Source organism: Corapipo altera, unplaced genomic scaffold (genome assembly GCF_003945725.1).
Source record: "Corapipo altera isolate COAL_440 unplaced genomic scaffold, ASM394572v1 68, whole genome shotgun sequence".
NCBI classification, from domain to species: domain Eukaryota; kingdom Metazoa; phylum Chordata; class Aves; order Passeriformes; family Pipridae; genus Corapipo; species Corapipo altera.
In genome coordinates this window covers 1,202,953-1,227,730 of record NW_020884919.1, presented here as the reverse complement: position 1 = coordinate 1,227,730, position 24,778 = coordinate 1,202,953, and the positions used below count along the sequence as shown (strand labels likewise).

Below are 24,778 nucleotides of genomic sequence, written 5' to 3'. Positions count from 1 at the left end.
GGGGAAGAACCTTTTGCTGAGATCCAACCTGACCCTGCCCTGGCACAGCTCCAGCCCTTCCCTGGGTGCTGTCCCTGGTCCTCCCAGAGCAGAGCTCAGTCCCTGCCCCTCACAGCATGTCTGGGGGTCCTCACAGAAGGGGTCAGATTGGGAGAGACCACCAGTGGGGTCATCTTGTTCAAGCTCCCTGCTCAAGCAGGGTCATCCCAGAGCACATCCTCAATCCCTTATCCTTTGGGATCCCCTCCCCACAGTGTAAATGTGCCAGCAGTGCTTTCCTGAGCAGGGGAACCCCAGATTCCTGATGGCATCCTAAATACGATCCCGATGGCTGCTCTGGGGTCTGTGCTGGAGAAGGGAAAATCAGGTCAAATTTAGAGATTCAGATCAGTTCTGGTGTTTGTGTTATTGCTTGTTAAAGTATTTTTTCTAGAACTCCAGTGGTCTTTATCCTTAAGGACTTAAGTGCTCCTGATCCTGCTTTTGGAGTGGTCGGTTTGTGGCGGGGGATTTTTAGCATAAAGGAGTTTTCCCTGGAATGTTTTGGTGGGTAACACAGCTCCCACTGCCACCTCAGCCCCTGCTTGGTGGGAAACTGTGTCTCACTGATATTAATGTTGCCAACCTGCAGGAAACACTCCATAAATCCCTCTCCTGCCTCTTTCATTCTGTAGTTCGTGAACATCTCCACAAGATGACCTTTAAGGTCCCTTCCACCCAACCCCCTCCAGCTGCTGTGGCTGACACTGTCCATCCCTGTCTGCTCCTTGCAGCCCTTTCTCCTTTTTTTAAGTGCTTGAGTGGTGTTCAGTTTTGGGTGGTTCTGTTTTTCTTCTGACAAATGCTTTTGGACAAAGGCCTGTGTTTCTCCGGGTGGTGCTGAACTCTTGCACAAGCTGAGTAATCACCACCCTGTCGGGGTGCAGGGCTGTGGCTTTGGAGGCCGAGGGAGGGCCCAATTCCTGCTTTCCAGTTAAACTGAGCAGGGCTCTGGAGCAGTGTTCCCTGGGATGTGTTTCCAGCGGCGATCCAATCACTTCTTTACTGGTGTGAATGGTAAGGATTGAGTTTAACCCGGAGACTTGGAGCATTGGGGAAGATTTGTTAATGAAGCACCAGAAGAGGTGTTTTCACATTCCCCTCCCAGACAGAGGCACAGAGGGAGATGCAAGAAATCCAGTGTCCAAGGCCAGATTGGATGGGGCTTGGAGCAACCTGGGCTAGTGGAAGGTGTCCCTGCCCGTGGCAGGGGTGGAACAAGGTGGGCTCTAAGTCCCTTCCAACCCAAACCAGTCTGGGATTCTGGGATTCTGTGATTAAAGAACAGTATTGTCGTGTTCTCCTCTTTCACAGATGGTCATTTTTGTTGTCCAGTGTGACCTTTTGTGTGTCTTCTGGTATTTCTTTGTCATTTTAGGGAACACAGGTTCTCCTTTTGCATGTGGGTGTCCTTCAGCTCCAAGCACAGTTCTCAGACTGAGAGCTTGGAATACTGGGAGCTGTTCTTTCCAAGCATCCTTTGCTGTGCTGCAGCTCTAGCAGAAGGAATTTTGAGTGCAAAAGAGCGTTAGCCACATCTCTGATCATATTTAGGATGCCATCAGGAATCTGGGGGTCCCCTGCTCAGGAGAGCACTGCAGACTATTAGCTCCCTGCTGTCCTGGGAGTGGGTGTCTCTGCCTGGAAGAAGCATTAAGGAGGATGTTTTGAGTTTGGTGATGTGGGAATTGATCATCTTTGCTGGTCTAATGGAGCTGCTGGTTGTGTTTTTCTTGGCACAGCATTAGGATGGGCATTACCCAGCAGATCCTGCTTTTGCTCCTGCAGAGAGGAGTGAAGATGGATGTGGTGTTGTAGGGTTTCACACTGGCTTTATAATGCTCTCTTTTGGTCTCATGTTAAACCAACAGCCCAGAATTTTAGCTGGTATTAATTGTGTGGCTGAGCAGTAAAATGCCCTTTTTAAATGGCATAAATTGCAATTCATAGGGAAAACTGGCTGTGGAATCCCAACGTTTACCTCCAGTTGTTTGTGTTCCCTTTTCCTACCAGCCTGGTTACTGGGCATTTTGGGCACAGGGATAGCCAGGAACTCCTTCTTGCCTGGCCCAAGGACATCCAGGATTAGCTGGAATGAGCAAAAGGCTCAAAATCAGTACTTTGGGTGAAGAGGGGGGTTGGTACCATTTGTTTGCAGAGGATGGGGCTGTTCTTGTCCAGGGGACTTGGTGTTGTGGAACCACAGGATTGACTGGGTTGGAAAAGCCCTCTGAGATCATCAAGTCCAGCTGTTCCTCAGCACTGTCCAGGCCACCACTGACCCCTGTCCCCAAGAGCCACGTCCACAGGGATTTTAAATCCTTCCAGGGCTGGGGACTCCAGTGCCCTGGGCAGCTGTGCCAGGGCTGGACAACCCTTTCCAGGAAGGAATTTTCCCCAGTATCCAACCTGAGCCTCCCCTGGCACAGCCTGAGGCTGTTCCCTCTCCTCCTGTCCCTTGTTCCCTGGGAGCAGAGCCCGACCCCCCCCGGCTCCCCCCTCCTGTCAGGGGGTTGCAGAGCCAGAAGGTCCCCCCTGAGCCTCCTTTTCTCCAGGCTGAGCCCCCCCAGCTCCCTCAGCCCCTCCTGCTGCTCCAACCCCTTCCCAGCTCCATTCCCTTCCCTGGCCACACTCCAGCCCTGCTGTCACGTTGCTGTGGCCTCCTGCTCCGTGATGGCCCGTCGGAGCCGTGTGTCCATCTGGGATGAGGCCATTCCCATCTGCCTGGCAAAGGGCTCCATCCACCCACCTGCCCTGAACCCACATGGGGCAGTTTCACCACTCCTTGTTCTTTGGCCTGATTTTTCCTTTCATCTGTGCTTGTTTTCCTGTCTGTGTTTGGACACAGGAGCTGTTCCAGAGGCCGATCTTTGCCTTTCCCTTGTTTATGGAGCGTTTGCATTTCCTCACGCTCCGGTGGGTTGGGTTCCAACCCCTCCAAGGGAATCTTTAGCAACAGGTTTCGGTGGCCACTTTCTACAAGGGAAAAAAAAAATAATGTTTGGAATATTTTCATTGTAATTAAGCTTTGGAAATATTTATAAAAATAACATCTTGGCCACAGTCATCGTTGCAGTGAAACCTCCTGGTCTGTTAGCCCGGAGCAGAGAGCGTTCCCTGGCCCTTTCCCAGGAGGGATGCTTGTTTTCCTTCCCCAAGTGTGAGCTGGGGAGGAAGCTGGGGAAGCTGAGAGGCAGGTGAGGAGGCAGCGAGGGACTTTGGCATGTTTGGACTGCAAACATTCTTCAATCCCTGCTCCCCAGCACCTGCCGGCGGTGGAAGGTTGGAGCAAAAACCCAACATTTTTCTCTAAATATTAGATTTATTTTAATTGTTTTGCTGCCTTAAAGAAAAAAAGCGAACAGTTATTTAGTCCCCACACGCTGTGTTTTGATTATATTCTAATTTTACAGGCAAAGCCAAGATATTAAATCTACAAAACGAGGGCGGGAGCGCAGGGACAACACTCCGGTCACAACACTCCGGTCACATTCCCTTACGGAGCTGCCATATGGATCGGCCTGGGTGCCTGCTAAGCTCTTAGCACGTGCAGGATTGTGTCTTTTCCCCGTGGAAAATTTCCTTGCTTCCCCTGAAGGCCAGCCCCATTCACAGGTTGGCATGGCACGGCAGAGAATTCCTGGGCGGGGGGAGCACCGGGCCCGCGCTCCGGCTCCCGCTGCTCCCGAGAGCCGGGATTTCTTTCAGGGGCTGTAAATCCTGTTTCAAGGCTTGAGCCAAACTCCTGACTAATGACTGGGAGGTATAAACATTCCCTGTGGGCCAGGGCTCCTGCCTGCCTTCTGTGTGCTGCTGGCATCCCCTTTTCCTGCCCCGGTGCCGGAGGGTGTTGGGACAGGACCTCCGGGTGCTGGTGGACATCGGACAGAACCTCCTGCAGCTGCTCCTGGTGGTTTCTACCCTTCCAATGATTAATGCAGGGGTTTTAATTATGAACTAAGTCCTGTCTCAGTGACCCATTTCCCAGCTGGAACAGTCCCAGCCACTCTCCTTGTTCCTCTCTGGATCTGTTGTGGGCCGACAGCTCCTGTGGATTTGTGTGCATCCCGTGGCCACTGCATTTGGAGGTGCAGATGAGCTTCCCTGGTGTTCAGGTGACTTTGGTCATGAGGTTTTGGGTTGAATTCCCTCAGTTCTGGGTAGATTTGAAAGGCAGAGTTCTGACCATCCCTTGGCATAATGTGCTGTGCTGGGCTCAGCAGTGCTGTGGGAATGGTTGGACTTGGTGACCTTGGAGGTCTTTTCCAAGTTAAATGATTCTGTGATTCCATGATTTTATGGTGATTTGAGCTGCTGCCCTGTGCCCCCTTTCCTTGGTACACCCACATCCTCATCAGCAAATCCCTCCACCCACCAAACTTACCTGTCAACAGATATTTTTACTGTTGTGTACAAATCGTTCTCCACTGTTTTGCTCAAATGTAAGGATTTGTTCTCACCTCAACCTTTGAGGAGTTCCTGACATAAATCCTTGTCCATCAAATCAACCTTTTGCCTTAGAAACACAAAGCAAACTGCTGTTTAAATCCAGTGTGTCAGCTCAGATTCCCCAAATAGCTGCTGAAAGTACAGGAAAAGGCCGTGTCCGGGTCCTGGCCTAATTCGACAGTTGTTGTTGGTGCCAAGTCGGTTTTGATGCCACATAATTCTCCAGGAAAGTTCAAAGAAAGCCTGTGGAAACCTTTCCTGTCAGCTGTCCCTCCTGGGTTCCTGCTTCTCTAGCATTGGTTTAGGTGACATTTGAGATAAAGGTGTTTTGGGACTGCCCAGTGTCCCGTGGGTTGGAATGAAACATGGACACTTAACAGGGATTACAGGTGTGCCTTTATTTTACAGTACTTAAAAGGCTAAAACACAATCAGAAAAACACGGAAATTAGTTGGATTATGCAAAAGGATGCAGCCACTGGCCTTTTAAAGCTGGGAGAGGCCTCACTGCCCAAAGGAAATGGGAAGATGTGTGTTAGGAAATTGGTGCTTTATGTGAGGTTTGGTTTGACAGATTTTCTCCCCAATAGCCCCAACTGCCCTCACTGTGTGCCAGCTCAGTGGGGGCACCTTTGTTTACAGGAAAACCCTCTTGGTTGGGTATCCAGAGGAAACGATTTCCCTAATTCAGGATTTTCCCTGCTGGGGTTAAAGGATGCTCTGTGGGTGTAGGAGCAGCAGGTTTGAGAGCTTTTCACTGCTGTCACCCTGTGAAACACAGAGAGGAGTCTGCTTCTCCCCCCAGACCTGAGAAGGTATAAGGACCTGTCCCTCCTAACTTATCCCAGTCCTTCTCAGGCTGGGAAAATGTCCTTTCCAGCCCTCCTGAAATACAGACATCACGGTGGCAGCACCGGGGGCTCATTAGCCGGGCAGAAAAGGAGGACTAATTAGCTGTGCTGTGCTCAGTGTGGCTCCGTGTGTGCTGTTCCCAGGAGCAGAGCCAGGGCTGGCTGGGATGGTTGGAGCTGCCAGGGCTGTGCTGCTACTCCCACTGAGAGTGTTCTCCCTGCTCTGGGGGTCCCACATCCCCCCACCCTGTTTTCATCCTGTACCCGATGCCCACCTTGTCCCCCAGCCCAGAGCACCGAGTGCCATGGCCAGTGGGCACCTCCAGGGGTAAGGACTCCAAACCTCCCTGGGCAGCCCCTTCCAATGCTTTTGAGGCCGTTTCCTCCAGAGTTTTGACCTCGGTTTCATCCCCCACTGTTGTTATTTTTGAATCCTCGGTCGATTAAACATCAGGATGGGCTCTGTCTTACCTCAGGTGTTTGGGCCTCATCTTCAGAGACCTGCAGTGAGCAGGACAGTCACAAATCAGCGTGGCAAGACAACCACGTTGCCAACCCTGTCACCCTTTGAGTGTTTAGGCCACTAAAACCTCAATTCAAGAGCTTAATTTCAAGGAGGTGAGTTTTGCAAACTCTCCCCCGGTCTCCCCGTGGCCGTTTGGATCCGTGTGGAGCCGTGTGGGTGCCCCAGGGGTGCCGTGGTGTGGTGCTGTCACCCCCAGTGCTGCTGATCAAAGGCAGCATTCCACACTGGGAGTGTGAAATCCCGTTTGGGGGGGCTGTACCGGGGTCGTTCTGCTCCACCTGCTCCCAGAGCCGACTCCGTGTGTGCCGACAGAAGGCCGAGCATATGTTCCAAGGGGCGTCATTAGGAGCAATTGGTTGCAGCCTCGGTAATGCTGGGATTTACAGTCTCCCTGTAATCTCTGGTGCCTGTCAGGGTGGAGAAGATGCTCCCAGAGGCAGCCTGCAGCCTGCTGAAAGGCTGGGGCTGGCTGATTCCAACCGGGAATGGGGGTGCTGGTGGCACCTTGCCAGCTGGGACCTGGCGGGGGCTGGTGGTGCCACCCCCTCCACGGGCTGTCGTGGTGAAACACCATCCAAGAGATCCATTGCCATCCATGAGTGCATTTGCATTCTGTCTGGAGGCAGCTGCTCCCCTGTCCGTGCCATCACTCCCCCAGTCCTGTGGGAATTCAGTGTTGCTGCTCCCAGTTGGTGGCAGCTGGTGGTGCCAGTTGGATCCACAGCTCTAACTTTGGTTTGGGGCTCTCTTTATATCCCCTGGCTTTGGGCTGCAAAAATGAGCCCTCAGGTCGTGCTGGCCACCCCTCAGAGGTTCCCAAAGAATGGAAGGGCATGTGAGTGTAGGGGAAGCTGGGAGCAGGGAAGCATGGGGACAAGAATTCCCAAAGTTCTCCAGGTGTGCACCATGTTGCGTTGCAAGGGGCCCAAAATTTGTGTTTTGTAGGAATGCTTCCAACAAGGCTTCCAGACACCCTGTCTTGGTTCTCAGAGCTGCAGAATGCGTGGGCTGGCCTTGTGTTGAAGCCCTGCAGCTGAGACATGATCCTGAAGGAACAGCAGCTCCAGGAACACACGACTCCCAGGCGGGGAGCGTCTCCATCGTGGGCCGGGAGTTTTTGTTGGCACTGGGACCTGTGCCGAGGCTTGGAAAGGGAGCTGATCCCACTGCTTCCCGATACACCACAGAAAGCAACTGTGTCTGAGCTCCTCCTTGTGAATTTGGCTGGTTTTTGGCACTTCTTCCCCGAGGCACCGTCGGCCACGGAAGTGCGTGGTGGGGACATGGCCGATAACATCTTGGAGTTCTTGCAGATCAGGATAATGAGGTGTGAGCGGGATAAGGATGTACCATTGCTGGGAAGAATCTGTTTTTCTTTGCCAACTCCAGCTAAAGTTAAAAGTCTTTAACTTTAGGAGAGAATGTACTTTGCTGTGGAGCTGCTGCTGCTTCTCCTGTGAGAAGATGAGTTATCCCGAAGTCAGTGATGGGCTGAGGTGCTTCCCAGCAGGTTGCTCAGGGCTGGATCCCATTTGGCCTCCAAGGATGTGGCTGCACATCCTCTCTGGGCAGCCTGTGCCAGAGCTGGATCATACTTAGCATATAAAGGGATTTTTTTGTTTGTTTTTGTACCTTTTAAGGTGGAATTTGAGGTATTCCAGCCTGTGCCTGTGTCCAGGCTGGGGGGGGCTGGTTGCTGCTGCTCCCAGTGCCAGTGTGGAATTAATTCTGCTGGTCATCCCAGTCATGTGCCACTGGAGAGCTTTGGCTCCTGCACGGGCTCGTTGTCATTCCGGGCCATGCTCGGCTTCAGCGGGAGCCCACGAGCTCTTTAACCTAATTCCCATCCCATTCCCAAGCTCCCGGCGTGGGAAGCCGAGGAGAGCCAGGGCTCCTTTGGACAGGGATTTCTTCTACTCTCACTGCAGTGCAGCCCAAGTGCCCTGGCTGTGGAAAACCCGGAGTTGCACTCGTGGGTGCTGCTGCCCGTGCAGGTGCCACGTGGGGTGTGCAGGAGGGAGCACAGGGATAAATAAATGCCTGGAGTTATTAATTCACCTGCCTCCAGCTGAAGGAGCTACTCAGGGTGTGACAGGGGCTCAAATATTACCAGAAAAGTCTCCTTATAAATAATTTTCAGCTCTCTAAGCCCCGATCTCTCCAGTTCCTGGTTGTGCTGACAGCCAGCCCGGCTCCCTCTGCATGGGATCTGCACGTGGGATTGGTGGGGTGTCTGTGCAGGGCCAGGAGTTGGATCCATGATCCCTGTGGGTCCCTCCCAACTCAGGACATTCCATGATTCTACATCATAACTTCCCTGGAACCTGGACTAGTGCTGTTCTTCAGCTGATCTTACTCTCAGCAACCACTCCCTGCTGGAAAACTACTTCCTAAACTGGGCTATTTTTACTTAAATGGGCACCAGTATATTTTTGTCAAGGTCCTTGGGTACTCAGTGAAAAACTGAAACCTAATTGAATTCCTCCTCTGTAACTATCCTCTCTAATTAATTTAGAGGTAGGTTATAGTCAGGAGTTAGGACAGTTCTGCCTTAAAGGAGCTGAGGAAGAGCAGGCGTGTGGACTAATGTTCCCATTTCTGTGCTCTGGGCTGGGTGACAAGGTGGGGATCAGTCACAGATTGGACTCGATCTTGGAAGTCTTTTCCAACCTCAATGATTCTCTAATTCCCTGATTGAGGCAGTTGAGTCCTTCCCTTGCCAGCTCCGGGAGCACTCCAGGAGCTGGGAGTGTGTGGTGTTGCAGTGCAATTCTCCACCCCAGTTCCGGCTGCTCTGCAGTTTATAAACATTCTTCAAAGGGAATTTTGATGAAATACAAGTTTTGTGTGTTCCCAGGCTTCGTGCACCAGGAAAGTCACGGGGTGGATGTCTTGGAGGGTGAGCAGGTGAAGTGTCTCTTGAGATGAAAAGGTTCAATTAGAAATGTCTTTGAGGATAAACAAAGGGGATTGTAGTGCATGTGTTATCATCAGGTGAGAAATCCCTTGGGATTCAGGAATAAGGATGACCCCAAGATGACTGCAGCTGGGGAGAAATCTGCTGGCTGGCAGGTTGGAATAGGCCTTTAGGGAATGAGTTTTCTCCTCGTGTCCTGGCAGGACTCAGATGAGAATTGTCCTGCAGTGAGAACAGGAAAACTAAGTCAGAAATGTTTAAACCCATTGCAGTGCCCTGGGTTTAATTTGTGTGCAGAGTGAAACCCTGATTTAATACTCAGAGCACTTCTAGCTCTGTGTAGCAGTGTACAAAGAATGAAACCTGTATTTCATGGAATCATAGACTGAATCCCAGAAGGGTTTGGATTGGAAAGGGCCTTAAAGTTCATCTTGTTCCACCTCCTGCCATGGATAGGGACACCTTCCATTAGAAAGTTCTACCTTCCCCTTCCCTCTCCTCTTCCTTTTCCTATCCCTTTCCCTGAGTGTCTGTATGTTTGATACACATGTGAAGTGTCCAGAAATTTGGGATTCATCTTCTTACAGACATTGAAAACAGCATCAGGACTTGCCTCATCATTTTCCAACAGACCCATTTTACACGAGTTCAGTTAAACCAGAAACTCAACTGAACTTCAGTGCTCGAGTCTCTGCACTCCCAACACTTTGTTCAGTGTGTGTCTGAGCCTGGTGTTAGGGCAGGTATGGTCAGGTGAGGTGGTTTGGAGTCCCCAGCCCTGGAGGTGTCCAAGGACCCCTGGCTGTGGCACTCAGTGCTCTGGGCTGGGGGACAAGGTGGGCATCGGACACAGGGGGGATTTGATGGGCTGGGAGGGCTTTTCCACCCTCAGTAACTCTGGGATCCTGTGAGGTGCTGTGGTGTCATAAATGTCATTTATTAGCAGTGACTCAGAGCCTTGCAGGGTGATCTGAGGGTGGTTGAGTGTGACTGGGGTGTGCTGGAAACTCCAAGTGCTGCTCGTAAATGGGAGCCCGGTGAGCGCCGCCAGGGCTTGATTTGGAAAAAGTAATGTGGTGGGAGCCTTTATGAGGGAGATCAAACATTTATTGGTCTAGCACCTACCTTTAGGACTGGATTTGGGACAGCTGCAGTCAAAGTGCTTAAAGAATAAGCCAGGTGTGTTTTCTGAGGAGGTTTGTCCCACTCCTGGAGCTCAGCGGGGTGGCCATAAAGCTGTGACCCTCTTGGTACCTCCCAGCCAGCTCAGTGGGTCAGACTGTGGGTACTTGATCCCAGATTTTGGGGAGGAGAACAATAAAAGCATCACTTTGATGAGGGAGGGTCAGCTGTGCCCACACTGGGTGACTGGGTGACAGTGCTGCTTATATGGAGACTGCAGAGTTAAAACGCACGTGGATGAGGGAGGAATGTTTTCATTTGTTATAATTCATGTACTTAACCAAGGAGCAGCTGGTGGCTTTGTAGCATCTTAGAATTGTGGAATATCCTGAGCTGGAAGGGACCCACAAGGACCATCCAATCCAACCCTCAGCCCTGCACAGTCCCATCCCCAAGAGTCCCACCCTGTGCCCCAGAGGATCATCCAAACCCTCCTGGAGCTCTGGCAGCCTTGGGGCCGTGCCCACTGCCCTGGGGAGCCTGGTCAGTGCCAACCACCCTCTGGGGGAAGAACCTTTTCCCTGATATCCAACCTGACCCTGCCCTGACACAGCTCCAGCCCTTCCCTGGGTGCTGTCCCTGGTCCCCCCAGAGCAGAGCTCAGTCCCTGCCCCTCCTCTCCCATTCCTGAGGGAGTTGTAACTGCACTGAGGTCTCTCCTCATTCTCCCCTTCTCCAGCTGAACGCTCCAAGTGCCCTCAGCTGCTCCTCAGACAGTTTTCCCTCCAGGCCCTTCCCCATCCTCGCTGTGACTTCCCCTCTTCCCGCAGCTCCTCATTTATATTTCATGCCGAGTCGTCTGGCTCCATAAACACTGGGATGGATGTTCCTGGGTCTGACACCTGCAGTGCTGTGAAATGTGCCTGTGGAGCAGGGAGGATGAGGAGGAGGACGAGGAGGAGGGAGCGGGCCGGGCGAGACACGCTTTGGAATTAGGATTCCTTTGGAATTAGGACATGGCAAGGGCAGCTGGTGCCGTCAAGGGCAGGATTTCTAGGAAAGGAACAAAGACAGAGGTGTTTGCTCAGCGGCCACATGTGTTCCCTGGAATCCTGATGCCTCATTCTTGGCTAAGACGTGGAGCCTTGAACGCTCAAAGGCAACGAAAAGAATAATCCTTCAAGGAGGTGACATGAAAATGTGCCCAAACCAGCAAAAATCGGGGCTGAAGGTGCCTCATTTTAGACATTTAACATTATTTATGTGATGCACATGTGCTCATGTGTCACACATTTATTGAATCAATCCAGTATCACCTCTGATGTCACTTGTCCACTCTAATGCCTTGGGGACAGTCACACCGGAGTGCAGGACACAGCAGCCCTGCTGTGGGAATTATTTCTGATTATGGCTGGAAAATCGCAGGTTTTGGGTTTATTTTGGCTCCCCTACACCTCTTCTGCTGGACTGGAGTGGTGCCTGCAGCAGTGAGACCTGTAAATATTTCCCAGTTTGTAACTTGCCTTTAAAAATTCCCTTGGGGTGGGAGCTTGGTGTAGGAGAGCCTTTCCTCGTGTTTGCATTTTTAGATGTCATAAACTTCCAAGTAAATTCCTTCCCCTGTTCCTCAGGTACTTGAGTGCAGAAAAGAGGGATGTGAATAATTTGCATTTCTTAAGAAGTGCTTGGGACTTACCTGCTCCTTCTGGGCGTGCAGAGACCTGGAGTTACTGGGAGGTGCTGGGCAGGGAGGAGAGCTCAGGGAAAATTAAAAATAGGCTCTGAAGGCTCCAACTTGAGCATCTGATGATGATTCCTGCCTGCCTTCGAAGCAGAGGAGTTTTGTCTGCGAGGAGGGCTCTGCTGACAGCCATTGGAGACAGAAAACCTGGGCCTGGGCCATGGGCCAGGCTTTTTATCCCTGACTTCATTTATTTTTCTTGGTTTATTCAGCCCTTAATATTATTCCAATGGAGATTTTGTTTCCAGCCCGACATCCCTCAGGGAAGCTTCCATCCAGCCCCGTTTCCTCTGTCCCGGGACCAAATCCTGGTGCCCCTGTGGGGTTGATTTGCTCTTAGTTTTTATTTGTGTCCTTTTTAAAGGTGTCACTGGGTTTTATTCTGGGTTTTGGGGGGTTTCATGCACAGTTTGTGTGCTGATGGTGGTTGGATTTTGCTGTGTGTGGGTTTTTTTGTGGGTGCTTTAGTTCAAAGACTTTGCATTTGCAAAAGAAACTCACTCTGAACAAATTCCATGTCTTTTTATCCATAGGTGTGGGTAGTGGAAGGTGTCCCTGCCCATGGCAGGGGGTGGAGTGAGATGAGCTTTAAGGTCCCTTCCACCCCAAACCATTCTGGGATTCTATAATTCTGTGATTTTTGTAGGGAAACGAATTATTTCTACGACAGAAGTGCATGTAGGACAATTTATGATGTTTAAAGTGGCAGTGAGGTGAAGTTTAACTGCTGTTAGGATGAGAGCTTTATCCAGCTTTTCCTCAACAGTTTTCTTTGCAGATTGTGTGAGCAGCTCATTGCTTTGGGCTGTGGGGAAGTGAGGAGTCCTCCATGTGAGGGGATGCTGGAGGGGTTGTGTTCCACCCACCCTCTGCAAATCCCTCCTGTCATCCTCAGGAATATTATGTAAATCATAGAATCCCAAAATGGTTTGGGTTGGAAGGGACCTCAAAACCCATCCAGTACCACCCCCTGCCACAGGCAGGGATACCTCCCACTATTCCAGGCTGCTCCAACCTGACCTTGGACACTTCCAGGGATCCAGGGGCAGCCACAGCTTCTCTGGGCAACCTTTGCCAGGGCCTCCCCACCCTCCCAGCCAGGAATTCCTTCCCAATATCCCATCTCTCCCTGCCCTCTGGCAGTGGGAAGCCATTCCCTGTGTCCTATCCCTCCATCCCTTGTCCAGCTCTCTTGGGGCTGCCTCTCCTCTGGTCCCCAGCCCTGCTTTACTTCCCAGCTGAGGTTTGTAGCTGTGGAAGGACCGTGGCCTTTGAGCTGCCCTGTGCAGCTCTTGGATCCAGGGATTCTGTAGTGCCCAGCTGGCAGATGGGGTTTGGCAGCTGCTGCTCGAAGCTGCCGCCCTTAATTTGAATTTTCCTTCCTGGCAGATGATTGATGAGCAGCAGTGCAGTTACACAGGTAACATATGCTCCTATTTCCAGAGGGTTTGTAGGGAACAATGTCATGAGGGGATGGGATCCTCTGATTTACAGCAAAGGGGTTTTTTTAGTGAGGTCTGGGTAAAAGTTTGAGAAACCAAAACCCAGTCAGCATGTTTGGGATAATTGTAGGGATGCTTAGACTTCACCCCTCTGTCTGGAGTGCTGTGAGCCAGCATAGGAGTGGAAAAGATGGAAAAACTGCTGGAACCCTTTTTGTTTGTGTCTTCCACCCTTTCCCTGCCTGCCCTGCAGCACCCAGCACATCCAATGCTGTGATGGGATGCCCTGGAGTGAGGACCCTTCTCACCCTGGAGTCACAGGGATTGACCACAACCTCTGCACAGCCTTTGGAATATACACTCTGCTTCTTTGGAAGCCACTTGCTCAGACATTTCACTAAAAGGGCTTTAATTTTGTATTTTGTGGTTGGCCTTATCAACAGCCAGTGCCTTTGAGTGATTGAATAAAGCCCCGGGCCCTGCCCAGAGCAATATTCCAGCTGGGTGAGTCAGGGCTGAGCTGGGCTTTGAAGCTTTTGTAGCATGCAGCTATTTTTCAGTGGTGAATTAATGAGGTTTCAGCTTGTCCAAAACGTGAAGCCATTAGGCTGAGTCTGTATTTTTGAAAGGAACAAACAGCTCCGTGGTCTCAGCAGCCCTTGGTCCCCAAAACCTTCCAGGGGTTTCCCAGATGGAGTTGTCTCGGCTGTCCCAGTGAGGCCCCACTCACTGTGTGAGGTGAAAGCGTTTTAAAATCGTAGAATCAGGGACTCCTTAAGGTTGGAAAAGCCCTCTGAGATCACCAAGTCCAACTTTTCCCCCAGCACTGCCCAGGCCACCACTGACCATGTCCCCAAGTGCCACATCCACACGGCTTTGAAATCCCTCCAGGGATGGGGACTCCAGTGCCCCGGGCAGCCCTTTCAGTGCCTGACCACCCTTTCCATGAAGAAATCGTCCCTAATATCCAGTCTGCCTCATCACTAACCAGGGACTCAGGGAATGAGCCCACGGCAGCATGAGGGGAATGCTGAGATTCCACCAGCTCCGTGTGCAGCCTTAAACGTCTCTGTGTCAGTGCTTTCATCTGTACACGTGTTTCTGTGCTCGTGTTTCTGGAGTGGGGATTAATCTCCATGAAGGGCTTTGAAGTGAAATGCTAATTTATTACAAATATGCAAATGTGGGTGCTGATCAAAGGGAGCGGCACGTGGGAAGAGCTCCGAGTGCGGCCAGGCTGGAGAGGCTCGGAGAAGCTGTGGAGAACCACACTGGTGGTAAAAACGTGGGCACCTGAGTGTCAGCCTTGCACGTGGACATTGTCCACTGTGGCCATGTGGGGCAGGAACCCCTTGGTTGTCTCCCTGGCAGCGTCTCCATCAGGATTCGGGGCTGACGTGCTACTGGAGCCGGTTGTCTGTAAACACCCAGAAGGTGCTGACCCCCCGGGAGGTGTTTACCCTTCCCTGCCACTGGATTTCTGGGTGGTTTAGTCCTTCCTTAGCTGGGGAACCACAGGTTATCACAGCAGTTTCCTGCATCCCAGCTTTCCCCTTCAGGATGCCAAGTGGCTGTTCCTGGATGACGCCCCACCGAGGTGCACGTGGGGAATCATGGATCTGGGATTCATTTGCCTGGTTCTTCCCAAGGATAAGCTCCACATGAGTGTCCCCACCACAGCCCTGGACCATGATGTGCCCCCTGAGTGGAGACACTGCACCCTCAGCAGGTCCCACCACACTGAAGAGGCTTCTCCTGCTCTTCCCTGCGGATCTGGGGCGTGTTCAGGAGGAGAAGGGCCTCGTGCACCAGAGCGTTGGTATTTTTAGATCAAAGACCAGTTTAATAAAAAAAAAACCAAAACACAGAGGAGAAGAAGGAGGATTAGAACAATAAGTACATTTAATTTTAGCCTAGCTTGGATTCCTCAGAAAGTCAACGAACTTTGGGATCGCTTCAGTCGCCTCTGGCTTCCCTAAATAAACACATCGTGGCAGGACTGAGCAGTTAAGTAGCATAGAAAATTGCAAAAAGTTACATTTTAATATTGGAGGAGAATATTAAGGGCTGTTTTATGGGCCAGGTCCTGGAATTCAATTTTAATTCTGTGCAGAAACATCGGAGGTTGTTTTTGTAGGCAGCTGCTGGAGTTATAAAGAGGGTTTTTTTCTGTGTCTCCCTTGCAGGAAGGGTCAGAGTTAGGGCAGGGCGAGGCACCTTCTCCAACAGTGGCAAGTGAGGTGAGTTTGGGGCCAGGTTCTTATGGAATGTTGCGTTTTCTTATGGAATTTTTATCTGGGCAAGAGGAGGATCAGGGGGAACCTCAGTGCTCTCTCCAGCTCCCTGAGAGGAGGTGGAGTGAGGGGGGTCAGGCTGTTTTGCTGTGTCTCAAGGGGAAGGACGAGAGGAAATGGCCTCAAGTTGCACCAGGAGAGGTTCAGATTAGAGATTAAATTCTTTTTTTCCCTGAAAGGGCGGTCAGGCCTTGGAGTGAGCTGCCCAGGGAAGTGTGGGGTCGCTGTCTCTGGAGGCATCTGGATGTGGGGATGTGGTTTAGGGGTGATTCTGGTGGAGCTGGGTGATGGTGGGACTGGATGATTTGAAGGTCTCTTCCAACCCTGGTGATTCTGTGGATTTTACCCCAGGCTAACCAGAACTGATTGCCACCAACCTCCTGCCTTGGGTGATGTGTTGGGCGTGTGTTTCACCTGGGATGAAGAATTATGGAATCATTAAGGTTGAGAAAGCCCTCCAGGATCATCAAATCCAACCATTCCCCAGCACTGCCAAGGCCACCACTAACCCATGTCCCCAAGTGCCACATCCACACCTCACTGCTCTTAAAAGGCTTTAGGTGTTGTAGATCTTTAGCAGACCTCAGGATAGAAGTAACTGGGGTGAGTGGGATGAGTGAGGAGGTCTCACTTGTGACACTTCATGGCTCCAAGTCAGCACCAAACAGCCTCTGTCTCCTGGGAGCTCCTTGTCCCAGCAGAGGATGAAGTTGAGTAGGGGTGAGTTGTACTCATTGCTCAAGCCTTGAAGGATGAGGAGAGAACCCTGAGTTGCTGCTGTACCCTGTGCCTCCTCTTTGGGACGTTCCAAACTGGATTCTTTTCACACCAACTAAATGTAGAGAACGCGAAGGAACGTTGACAAACCCAGAAATTGCATCTCTGACAACCAAAGGTGACAGTGTCACTGTCTTTGTGAACATCCATGGGCAGATCTGAACTGTCTTATGTTGCTTTTTGTTCCCTTTTTAATGTTTTTGGAATTTGGTCGCTTTTGGATCGTGTTTTCTGGGAAGACCTAAAAGTAAACCTGGATCCGCTCAGGAGCTGGGGTTTGGTTCTCAGGCTTATTCCAGGCAGGGAAGGGGCTGCTCTGTCCCAGTGTTCTGGAGGTGGGAGGTATGGATTTGACTTACGACCCAATTTTGGATCTCTTTTGTGAGAACTCACTGGATATTAATGAAAGTTAAAAATAGCTCAGGCAGTGCCTTGAAACAGCCCTGTCCCTAGTGCAGGAAAAATGGGATTGCAGCTCCTGGTGGTGGAGATAAAGCCAGGAGAGCTGTTCTGAAAGGAGGGATTGAGGAGTTCAGCTGCTGAGCTGGGGAATAAGCCCAGGTTGGGAAATCCAGGTGAGGACAGCAAGTCCTTGGAGCCTGGAGTGATGTCCCTGTGTAAATCTGAATCTCATTTACCAGGACCAGGGCTATTGTTTTAAAGGAATTAAAGCCTGATCTTTGTGAAGCCAGAAATGACCCAGGTTTGTTTTTCTGTCTCTCTGGTGGTGGTGCAAGGAGAGAATAATCCCAGTGAGAGGAAGGATGGGAGGAGAAAGCTAGCTGGGAATTAGGCTTTAGGAATGTGAGCGACTCTGTTTCCCTGAGGAGTGGGAATTACCTTCACCCTCCTGAGGGTGTGTCCTTCCAGATAAGGTTTCCTTGGAATACCTTGATTTCTTTCAAGGTTAACAGTGCCTTTATGGGAGTGGGAAGTTTAACTCTTTGCTGCAAAGGCTTTTAAATTCCCCTTCCTGCAACTCTGACAGTGGTGTCTGACTCACCTTTCCTTGCCACCTTTGCTGCCCTCCCAGCACCTGGAGCTGTGCAGGGCTGGCTTTTTCCATCACCATCCGGGGGGTGGTGGAAACATCTCACATTTTAGGGCTTCGTGTGCTCTTAGTGAGGCTTACAAGGCTGTTCCTGGGAACAAATGGATCAGAAGGATTCTGTCGTGTTCACTGCCAGCTAATTAATGTCATGTTTCATTAATAAAAGGGTTGTAGACTTAAAGACGATACAATCAATCAGAGCAACAGCCCGATGCTATTAATTAATAATGCTCAGGCTTTTGACTCAGTCAGGTTGCTGCTACACACATTTTCCAAAACATTGAGCCTTTGAATTGTCATTAAAGCGAGGAAGAAGTTGGGAAAAGCCCAGCTCAGTCTTCCCACCACCGGAGCTGGTGCCGGTGTGACCCGGTCTGCAGGTCCCACCTAGAGCCACATGCTGGTCCTTCCCTTTCCACTCAGGTGCTTTATCCCCTGGGACAGCTGGGATAGTGTTTTCCCATTTTCCCTGGGTCATGCTGCCTGCAGGAGCACTTTGCCCCCGAGGCCTGGGGCCACCAAGTGTGGCCACCACCAGCTCTCAGTGCCCCTTTTCCATGGAAGGGAACAACATCATGACAATCTCCAGGGGGCATTTTTGAGGTCAGGGGCAAAGTGGTGGTGCCCAGTTCTTGCAGATCAGTCCATAAAATTAGATTTTAGCGCCAAAAGCTGGAATTAGAGACTGTGCCAGCTTGGACAGAGCTGGGCTTTGTTTCATAGGTTAAAAACACATATATTTCCTTGATGTGCTCTTGGTTTTATTTTTAACTCTTAAGCAATTTAATGTTTTGTAGCCCTGCTAGTATTTCCCCCAGTTTTCCATCTGCTGCCGTGATTAATTGAAGTTTTAGCTTTCTATTGCCAGCCCAGAGCACACGGAATGGAAACCTCACCTATATTATTTGGCACGGCCCAGCAGACATGAATAACTTCGGAATCTGGGGGGGAAAAGAGGAGTTCTGTGTTTTTGGAGCTGAAGTGGGGTTGGAAAGCAGCCCTTGCAGACAGTAGGATGCTGTGGAGGATCAGGCTGGAGTTCCCCTGTGTGCAGAGCCCTGGGCTGCTGTTTGTGGGTGTTTCTGAGGGGTCGGAAGCCGCACTCGGAGCCGGCGGAGCACCGAGTTCCTTGGAGACAGCCAGGCAGGATGATGTGCCAGAGCTTGGCTCTTTGGCTTCTTTCCCCCCTCTTCAGTCCTAGAAGCACTGTGAGGTAGTGGAAATTTGGAGTGTGGTGGGGAAGGCGGGTCTGGTTTCCTCAGGCTGCGGGAGGGAGGAGCAGAGCAGAGCCTCGGAGCTCACCTGGGCACGGGGGCTCGGCCAGGGGGCAAAGAGTTTGGCCAAAAAGGGTTATTTCTACTCTGGATCGTGTTTGGTGTGAGCCACACTGGTGTGTGTGTCCAGCATTCCCAGGGCCAGCTGGGAATGGGGGAGGGGATGGGAATGAGGATGGGGATGAGAATGGGAATGAGGATGGGGGTGCAGAGCAGTGGGTGCAACACAGTGGGGCAGCTTCAGCTGCTGTTGCCACTGGCAGAAGTGGGTTTGCAAGGAATCTTCATGGAAGCTGAGTATCCAATATAAAGGTTCAGCTCTTCCTGAGCTGATGGAATTCTGCTCTGCTGGCTAAGGGTCTCCAGCTGTGTGAGTGTTGGTGGTGACACAGGGAACCACAGGAGGGAGTGGGGCCATCCCTTCTGCCAGCAGTTGGGATTGTTTCAGAAGGGGATAATTCACTCTCAGGAGCCTTCAAAACTCTAATTGGGTAAAGATGGAAATAGAAACCACAGGTCACAGGCCTGTAGTTAACTGGAAGCTCTGGGATGTGTGAAGGCCGCAGTCCTGAGGGCTGGAAGTGGCCGGGAGACGTTTCTGAGTCATTCCACTGAAACACTGAGAACAAGAAACCCAGACAGCGAGTCATCTGCTTGGGTATGAGTGGAGTCCAAACTGTTGGAGCTGGTGAGGCCGAGCTGGCCAGTCCAGGAGCCTTCCTTGCCATGGATCCTGCTGGAACAGCCGGAGTTACGCAATGAGGAGCAGCACACTTGGATTTCAGGAAGCCCGTTGGTGCAGGGCCACGCAGAGATGGAAAGAAAATATATTGCTTCCCATTTAAGTAAAAATATCACGGCTTAGGAACTAGTTTTCCAGCAGGGAGTGGTTGTTAAGAGTAAGACCGGCTGAAGAACAGTGTTGGTGCAGGTTTGAGGGAAGGGATGATGTAGAATCAGAGAGTCATGGAATATCCTGAGCTGGAAGGGACCCACAAGGGACCATCCAGTCCAACCCTCAGCCCTGCACAGGAACATCCCCAGGAGTCCCACCCTGTGCCCCAGAGGATCATCCAAACCCTCCTGGAGCTCTGGCAGCCTTGGGGCTGTGCCCACTGCCCTGGGGAGCCCAACCACCCTCTGGGGGAAGAACCTTTTGCTGAGATCCAACCTGACCCTGCCCTGGTACAGCTCCAGCCATTCCCTGGGTGCCGTCCCTGCTCCCAGAGAGCAGAGATTGGAGCTGCCCCTCCTGAGGAGGCTGCAGACCCCAATAAGTCTCTCCTCAGTCTCTTCCAGCTGGACAAACCAAGTGCCCTCAGCTGCTCCTCATGTGGCCCCTCCAGACCCTTCCCCACCCTCGTGGCCTCCTTTGGATGCTCTCTAATAGATCCACACCTGCCTTAGGCTGAACATGGAACCAAGGTGGCAGTTTGCTTCCCAGTTCCCTCCAGCAGAGATGAAGTGAGGGACTGGAGGGACTCTGTGGTGACCTGGGTCCTGTCCATACCATGGCCAGGGACTTGAACACAGGCAGGTGTCAAAAGGGCTGTAAATCCCTCCCTGAGCAGTGAGTAGGTGCAAATCACCCACTGGGGTTTGAACCTGGCTGCACACGAGGTGCACAAACAGTTCATAAATAATTCAGGAGGGATTTTCCTGGCTGGAGAGGGCAGGGGGGTCTGACCTGAGCCCCAGTGGTACCTGAAGTGGTTTGTGCAGCAAAGCAACGTGGAGAGAAGGAGTCCCCGGAGCAGAGTGAGCTCACATGGAATTCATTTTGGGATGAGATCACTGGGACCTGCTGCCTGGCTCTTGTTTACCCTGTTCCAGGCTCTCAGCCCTGCTGAACTCTTGCCATGCCCGGGTTGTGCAGGGGTTTCCAGGCAGGTTTCTTGTCCCAGTGCCAGCCTGGTGCCTAAGCTGATTAGCTCTAAGGAGATCAGAGCTTGACAGGGGGGGTACTGCAGGTAAACAGGGAAGCTTTTCCTGCAGCTGAGCTCCAGTGTAGCTATGAAATATGTTTGCATCCTCAGAGGTAAGGAATGAGGGAAGAACCCCCAGGAAAAATACCAAGGAGTGCATTGAATGATAAGTAGAACTGATAAGGAGCCTGGTGAGGAGACTGAGAAGAGAATCAGGCACAGATATCATCAGAGCCTGTAAATACTGTCAACATGACAGCACAGATGAGCAAAAGGAAGAGTATTTGTTATCTGATGGAGAGCAAGCTTTAGGAAGAGCAGGGATCACAGCAGCAGGCGTGGGGGGATCCCTGGGAGCAGGTGATGCTCCACCCGGGATGGAGGGAGGGCAGAGGAGAAAACACAACATGCAGGTGGCAGGATGGGCTGAGGACCCTCTCTGTCCTCACCCCCTCAGTGCTCCTGTGTGGAGCAGGAGGTACAAGTGCACTGGAGGGGTCCCTCAGGGTCCCCAGGATTCCCAGAAATAGGAGTTTGCTGTCACATGGAACTTGTGGACGGTGTCACTGCTCCTGTGCTTGGTGGCAGGTGGTGGCTGCATCCCAGCAGTGCTCCTGGGGATGCCCTGGGGTGAGGGGGACCCCTGTGCTGAGTTTCCTCCAGGTTGGAGAAGGCAGATGCCACGTGTGCTCCTGGATCACGAGCCCTCCCGCTTTCCAGCCGGGAAACCCAGGGGGAGGGAAAGCTGGACCAGCAGCTGGGTGGGAGCTGGGTCAGGGCAACACTGCTGCCCCCAGGGCTGGGCTGGGAGTGAGGAGACCCTCAGCTGAGGTGGGAAAGCCCTGAGAAGTGTCCTGTGTCAGACCCAACCACTGGGATTTGAGCAGGGAAAGCCTCGGACCCAGACCCTGCTGGGAATCTTTGCCATGGATGGCCAGTTCCCTCTCAGCAATCCCTCATCCCCCAGGGCTCTCCTGGCTGTTGTGGTGCCCAGCAGCGTAGTCAGCACTACATAAACCACATCCTGGCACAGGGATCCCTTGGTGCCTGCAGTCCTGCCAGGGATTTATTGAAATCCTGATTTTCCAGGTGCCATTGAGCAGCTGCCATTGACCCTGGCAGCTGCTCTTGGTGGGTCTGGTGGCAGCTCAGACTATCCACATCCCTCCTCTTCCCTTCCCTGGGATGGGGTTTGTGTGAGGAAACAGAGGAGGTCTGGGCTCAGGGGTGTAGCAGAGTGTGGATCTGGGATGGTCCTGAGGATTCTCTTGTGATAAAGCTGTAGGGCTTCCCATGGCCCAGCTTGGGAAGGGGTGTGATCCTGGAGGGAAGGTTTGGTGCCAAGACATGGATTTGTTGATTCCTGCTGCGCCACACACACAGGGACCAGCTGGCTCTTCCTCATGCCCTGGGAGCAGTCCTGGATGGACTGTGCTCCTCAGGGGTTAACTGGGCATAGCTAGGGCCAGTCTGGGAATTTAAACTGGAGCCCAAAAAGTGCCGGAGACCAAGAGGTGCTGGAGACCAAGAGGTGCTCAGCAGGTTTTCCACCCAAGCACTTGCCCCTGCTCCGTGCTGCTGGGCTGATAGGGATCCTCTCCAGCCCTGGTGCTTGCATTCCTGGTTTGCATTCCCCAGTTCTCCAGGAGCACAGGTGTGGAAAGCTGCCTTGGGAGCCAGTGGCCAGCCTGTGCCACCCTTCCCTGGAGAAGTGCCCCTGGAAGGGTGGAAGGAGATCTGTGCTGACATCAAAGGAGCCAGCAAACGATAGGCATCACCTAATTGCTGCCTCTCCCCTTCCTCCTGACTCTGGGCCTTCCCAGGCTGGGATTGTTATCTCAGGGGGTTGGGCAGCAGCAGTCCCACCCCCGGGATCTCTGGTACCCAGATAAGGTCCAGGTGGTGACGTTTAACAACCTGAAGAGTTGTTGGAATAAAATGAAATGGCATTTTATGTCTGCTTGGGAGAGAAGTGGCCTTGTGCAGCCCTTAGCCTGGAGGGGAGACTGTGTGTCCCTCAGGAGTGTGCTCAGGGGAAGGGAAGGATGTGTGGAGCACCCCAGGGACCCTTCTGGGATGGGAGGTGACTCCTGTGCTGTGGCAGCTCAGGGAATTCCTGTTCTTTCTGCTGGATGGAGGTAGCTGGTTGTAGAGTCCCTGGATGGTTTGGGTTGGGAGGAACCTTAAAGCCCATCTCGTTCCAAACTCCTGCCATGGGCAAGGACACCTTCCACTAGCCCAGGTTGCTCGAATCTCCATCCAACCTGGCCTTGGACACTTCCAGGGATGGGGCAGCCACAGTTTCTCTGGGCAACCTATGCCAGGGCCTCCCCACCCTCACAGGGAAGAAGTTTTTCCTAAGAAAAGGAAACTGGAGCTCAGGACGGGTCCTCGTTCTCTCACCTCGTGTGGCCCCGCACCCAGCCCTGCCCCCGGGTACCCTGTGATTCACTGGTGCTTTTGGGGCCAAAACCAACATCCAGAGGAGACTTTTCTGAGTAACTCTGTCACCAGGAGCTCTCAGGAACCAATTCCCCAACTGCAGCCTCGCTGCCGTGCTTTGCTCCGGCCTTTCCCTGCCCACCGGTCCCTCACGGGTGTTTCCCTCTCCCCACAGAATTCCATGAACCTGCCTCCTGACAAGGCCCGGCTCCTGCGACAGTACGACAATGAGAAGAAGTGGGAGCTCATCTGTGACCAGGTGAGGGGGCTCTGGGGGGATTTTGGGAGCTGTTTCACTGAGAGCACCACCTGCTTCCTCGGAACATTCCTGGGCTGAGAAGGGATCTCGCAGAGGACCAGTGTTGAGGAGTTTAAGCACTCATTTCTTTGGCCTTACACTCTATTTTCGGTCGCTACTCGTAATAATTCCTTTCTTTTTGCCCCTCTGATGTTACAGTCACCCTGTGTGTCCTCTGGGTGCCCAGTGCTGCTGATTTTGCCCCTGCAGTCACCTCTCAGTCTGGTTTGTCCTGACCTGTGTCGTGAGCAAATTCTCTCAATCCAGGGAGTATTTGGGTCCCCACATCCCGAGCATTGTCCCTGCCAGCAGTAGCTGTCACCTTGAGGCACAGGAGGCTGGTGATGCAGCCTGAACTCCTGTTCACCTCCAGAGGCTGGAGACAACCTCGGATTAGGCAGCGACAGATGCTGAGGCATCTCTGTGTGGGAGCTGGGCTGGCCTGGCAGGGCACACAACAATTAACAGGTTGGCTCTGCCATGGTGCATAAACAGAAGTGGCATTGCTGGGGAAAATGGAGTGTGAAAAAGGTGGGATGTGCATTTGGGAGCCAGCAGCAAAATCAGGATCTGCCGGGACCTTAAAGCCCATCCAGCTCCACCCCCTGCCATGGGCAGGGACATCTTCCACTAGCCCAGGTTACTCCAAGCCCCGTCCAACCTGGCCTTGGACACTTCCAGGGATCCAGAGGCAGCCACAGCTTCTCTGGGCAACCTGTGCCAGGACCTCCCCACCCTCCTAGCCAGGAATTCCTTCCCAATATCCAACCTAACCTTGCCCTCTGGCAGTTTAAAACCATTGCACGAGTACCTTAAAGTAGAGCTGAATAAAGAATTACTTGCTCTTTTCCCATGAGTTTTCTATGCAGAGAATGTAAAGCTTGACCTATTTAAAGTTTTGGTTTAGTGAGGCACTGAAAAATTGCAGGAACTACTGTGAGTGATTGTGGACTCCCCTGGATCCCTGGAAGTGTCCAAGGCCAGGTTGGATGGGGCTTGGAGCAACCTGGGCTAGTGGAAGGTGTCCCTGCCCATGGCAGGGGGTGACACTGGATGAGGTTTAAGTCCCTTCCAACCCAGACAATTCTGGGATTCTGTAATTCCGTGATTTGTTTCCTGGGTGTTTCTCAGAGCTCAGGGAAGCGTGAGCTCCGTGCTGGAGTCCGTGTGCTGCCCTTGCTCCGAGTTGGCAGCAGGACAGGCAGAAGCAGTTTGATCCCAGCCTGGATGTGCAAATTCCCACCTCTGAGCTGATCCACCCTGTGCAGCTGCTGCTGATTCACTGCCGAGCTCGGGGATGGGAGGGCTGAGCAGATGGGAAGGAAATCTGCAATCTGGAGTAATTGTGTCTCTCAACAGCTCCTTGCACAACTCCAGTCCACCCCCGGGTTGGGATGAGGCCGCTTCCCATCGCCTGGAGAGGCAGGGAAGCAGCCCAGGGCTGATGGAACCAGCACTGCGAGGAGGAGAAGGAGGAGGAGAGGTGACCATGTGCCACCCTTCCCATGTCCAGACATCCAGGGGGACACTCCTGGGCAGACAGGGGCTCTCTGGGGTCAGTCCCAGCTCCTCTAAATCAGATCATCCTGAGCAGGTGTTGGGAAAAGCACCGAAAGGCAGTATATGGGGTG

The 24,778-nt window shown here is 52.3% G+C and overlaps 1 protein-coding gene across 9 annotated transcripts in view; it reads left to right on the top strand.

The window, feature by feature from the left end:
- Positions 1 to 24,778, top strand: part of FMNL2 (formin like 2) — a 122,773-nt gene that overhangs the window by 45,106 nt on the left and 52,889 nt on the right. For all 9 annotated transcript variants that reach the window (XM_027656197.1, XM_027656202.1, XM_027656201.1 and 6 more), the window contains exon 2: positions 23,025 to 23,108. In XM_027656197.1, coding sequence (XP_027511998.1) covers positions 23,025 to 23,108 — 84 coding nt within the window. The remainder of the gene's footprint in view (positions 1 to 23,024; positions 23,109 to 24,778) is intronic.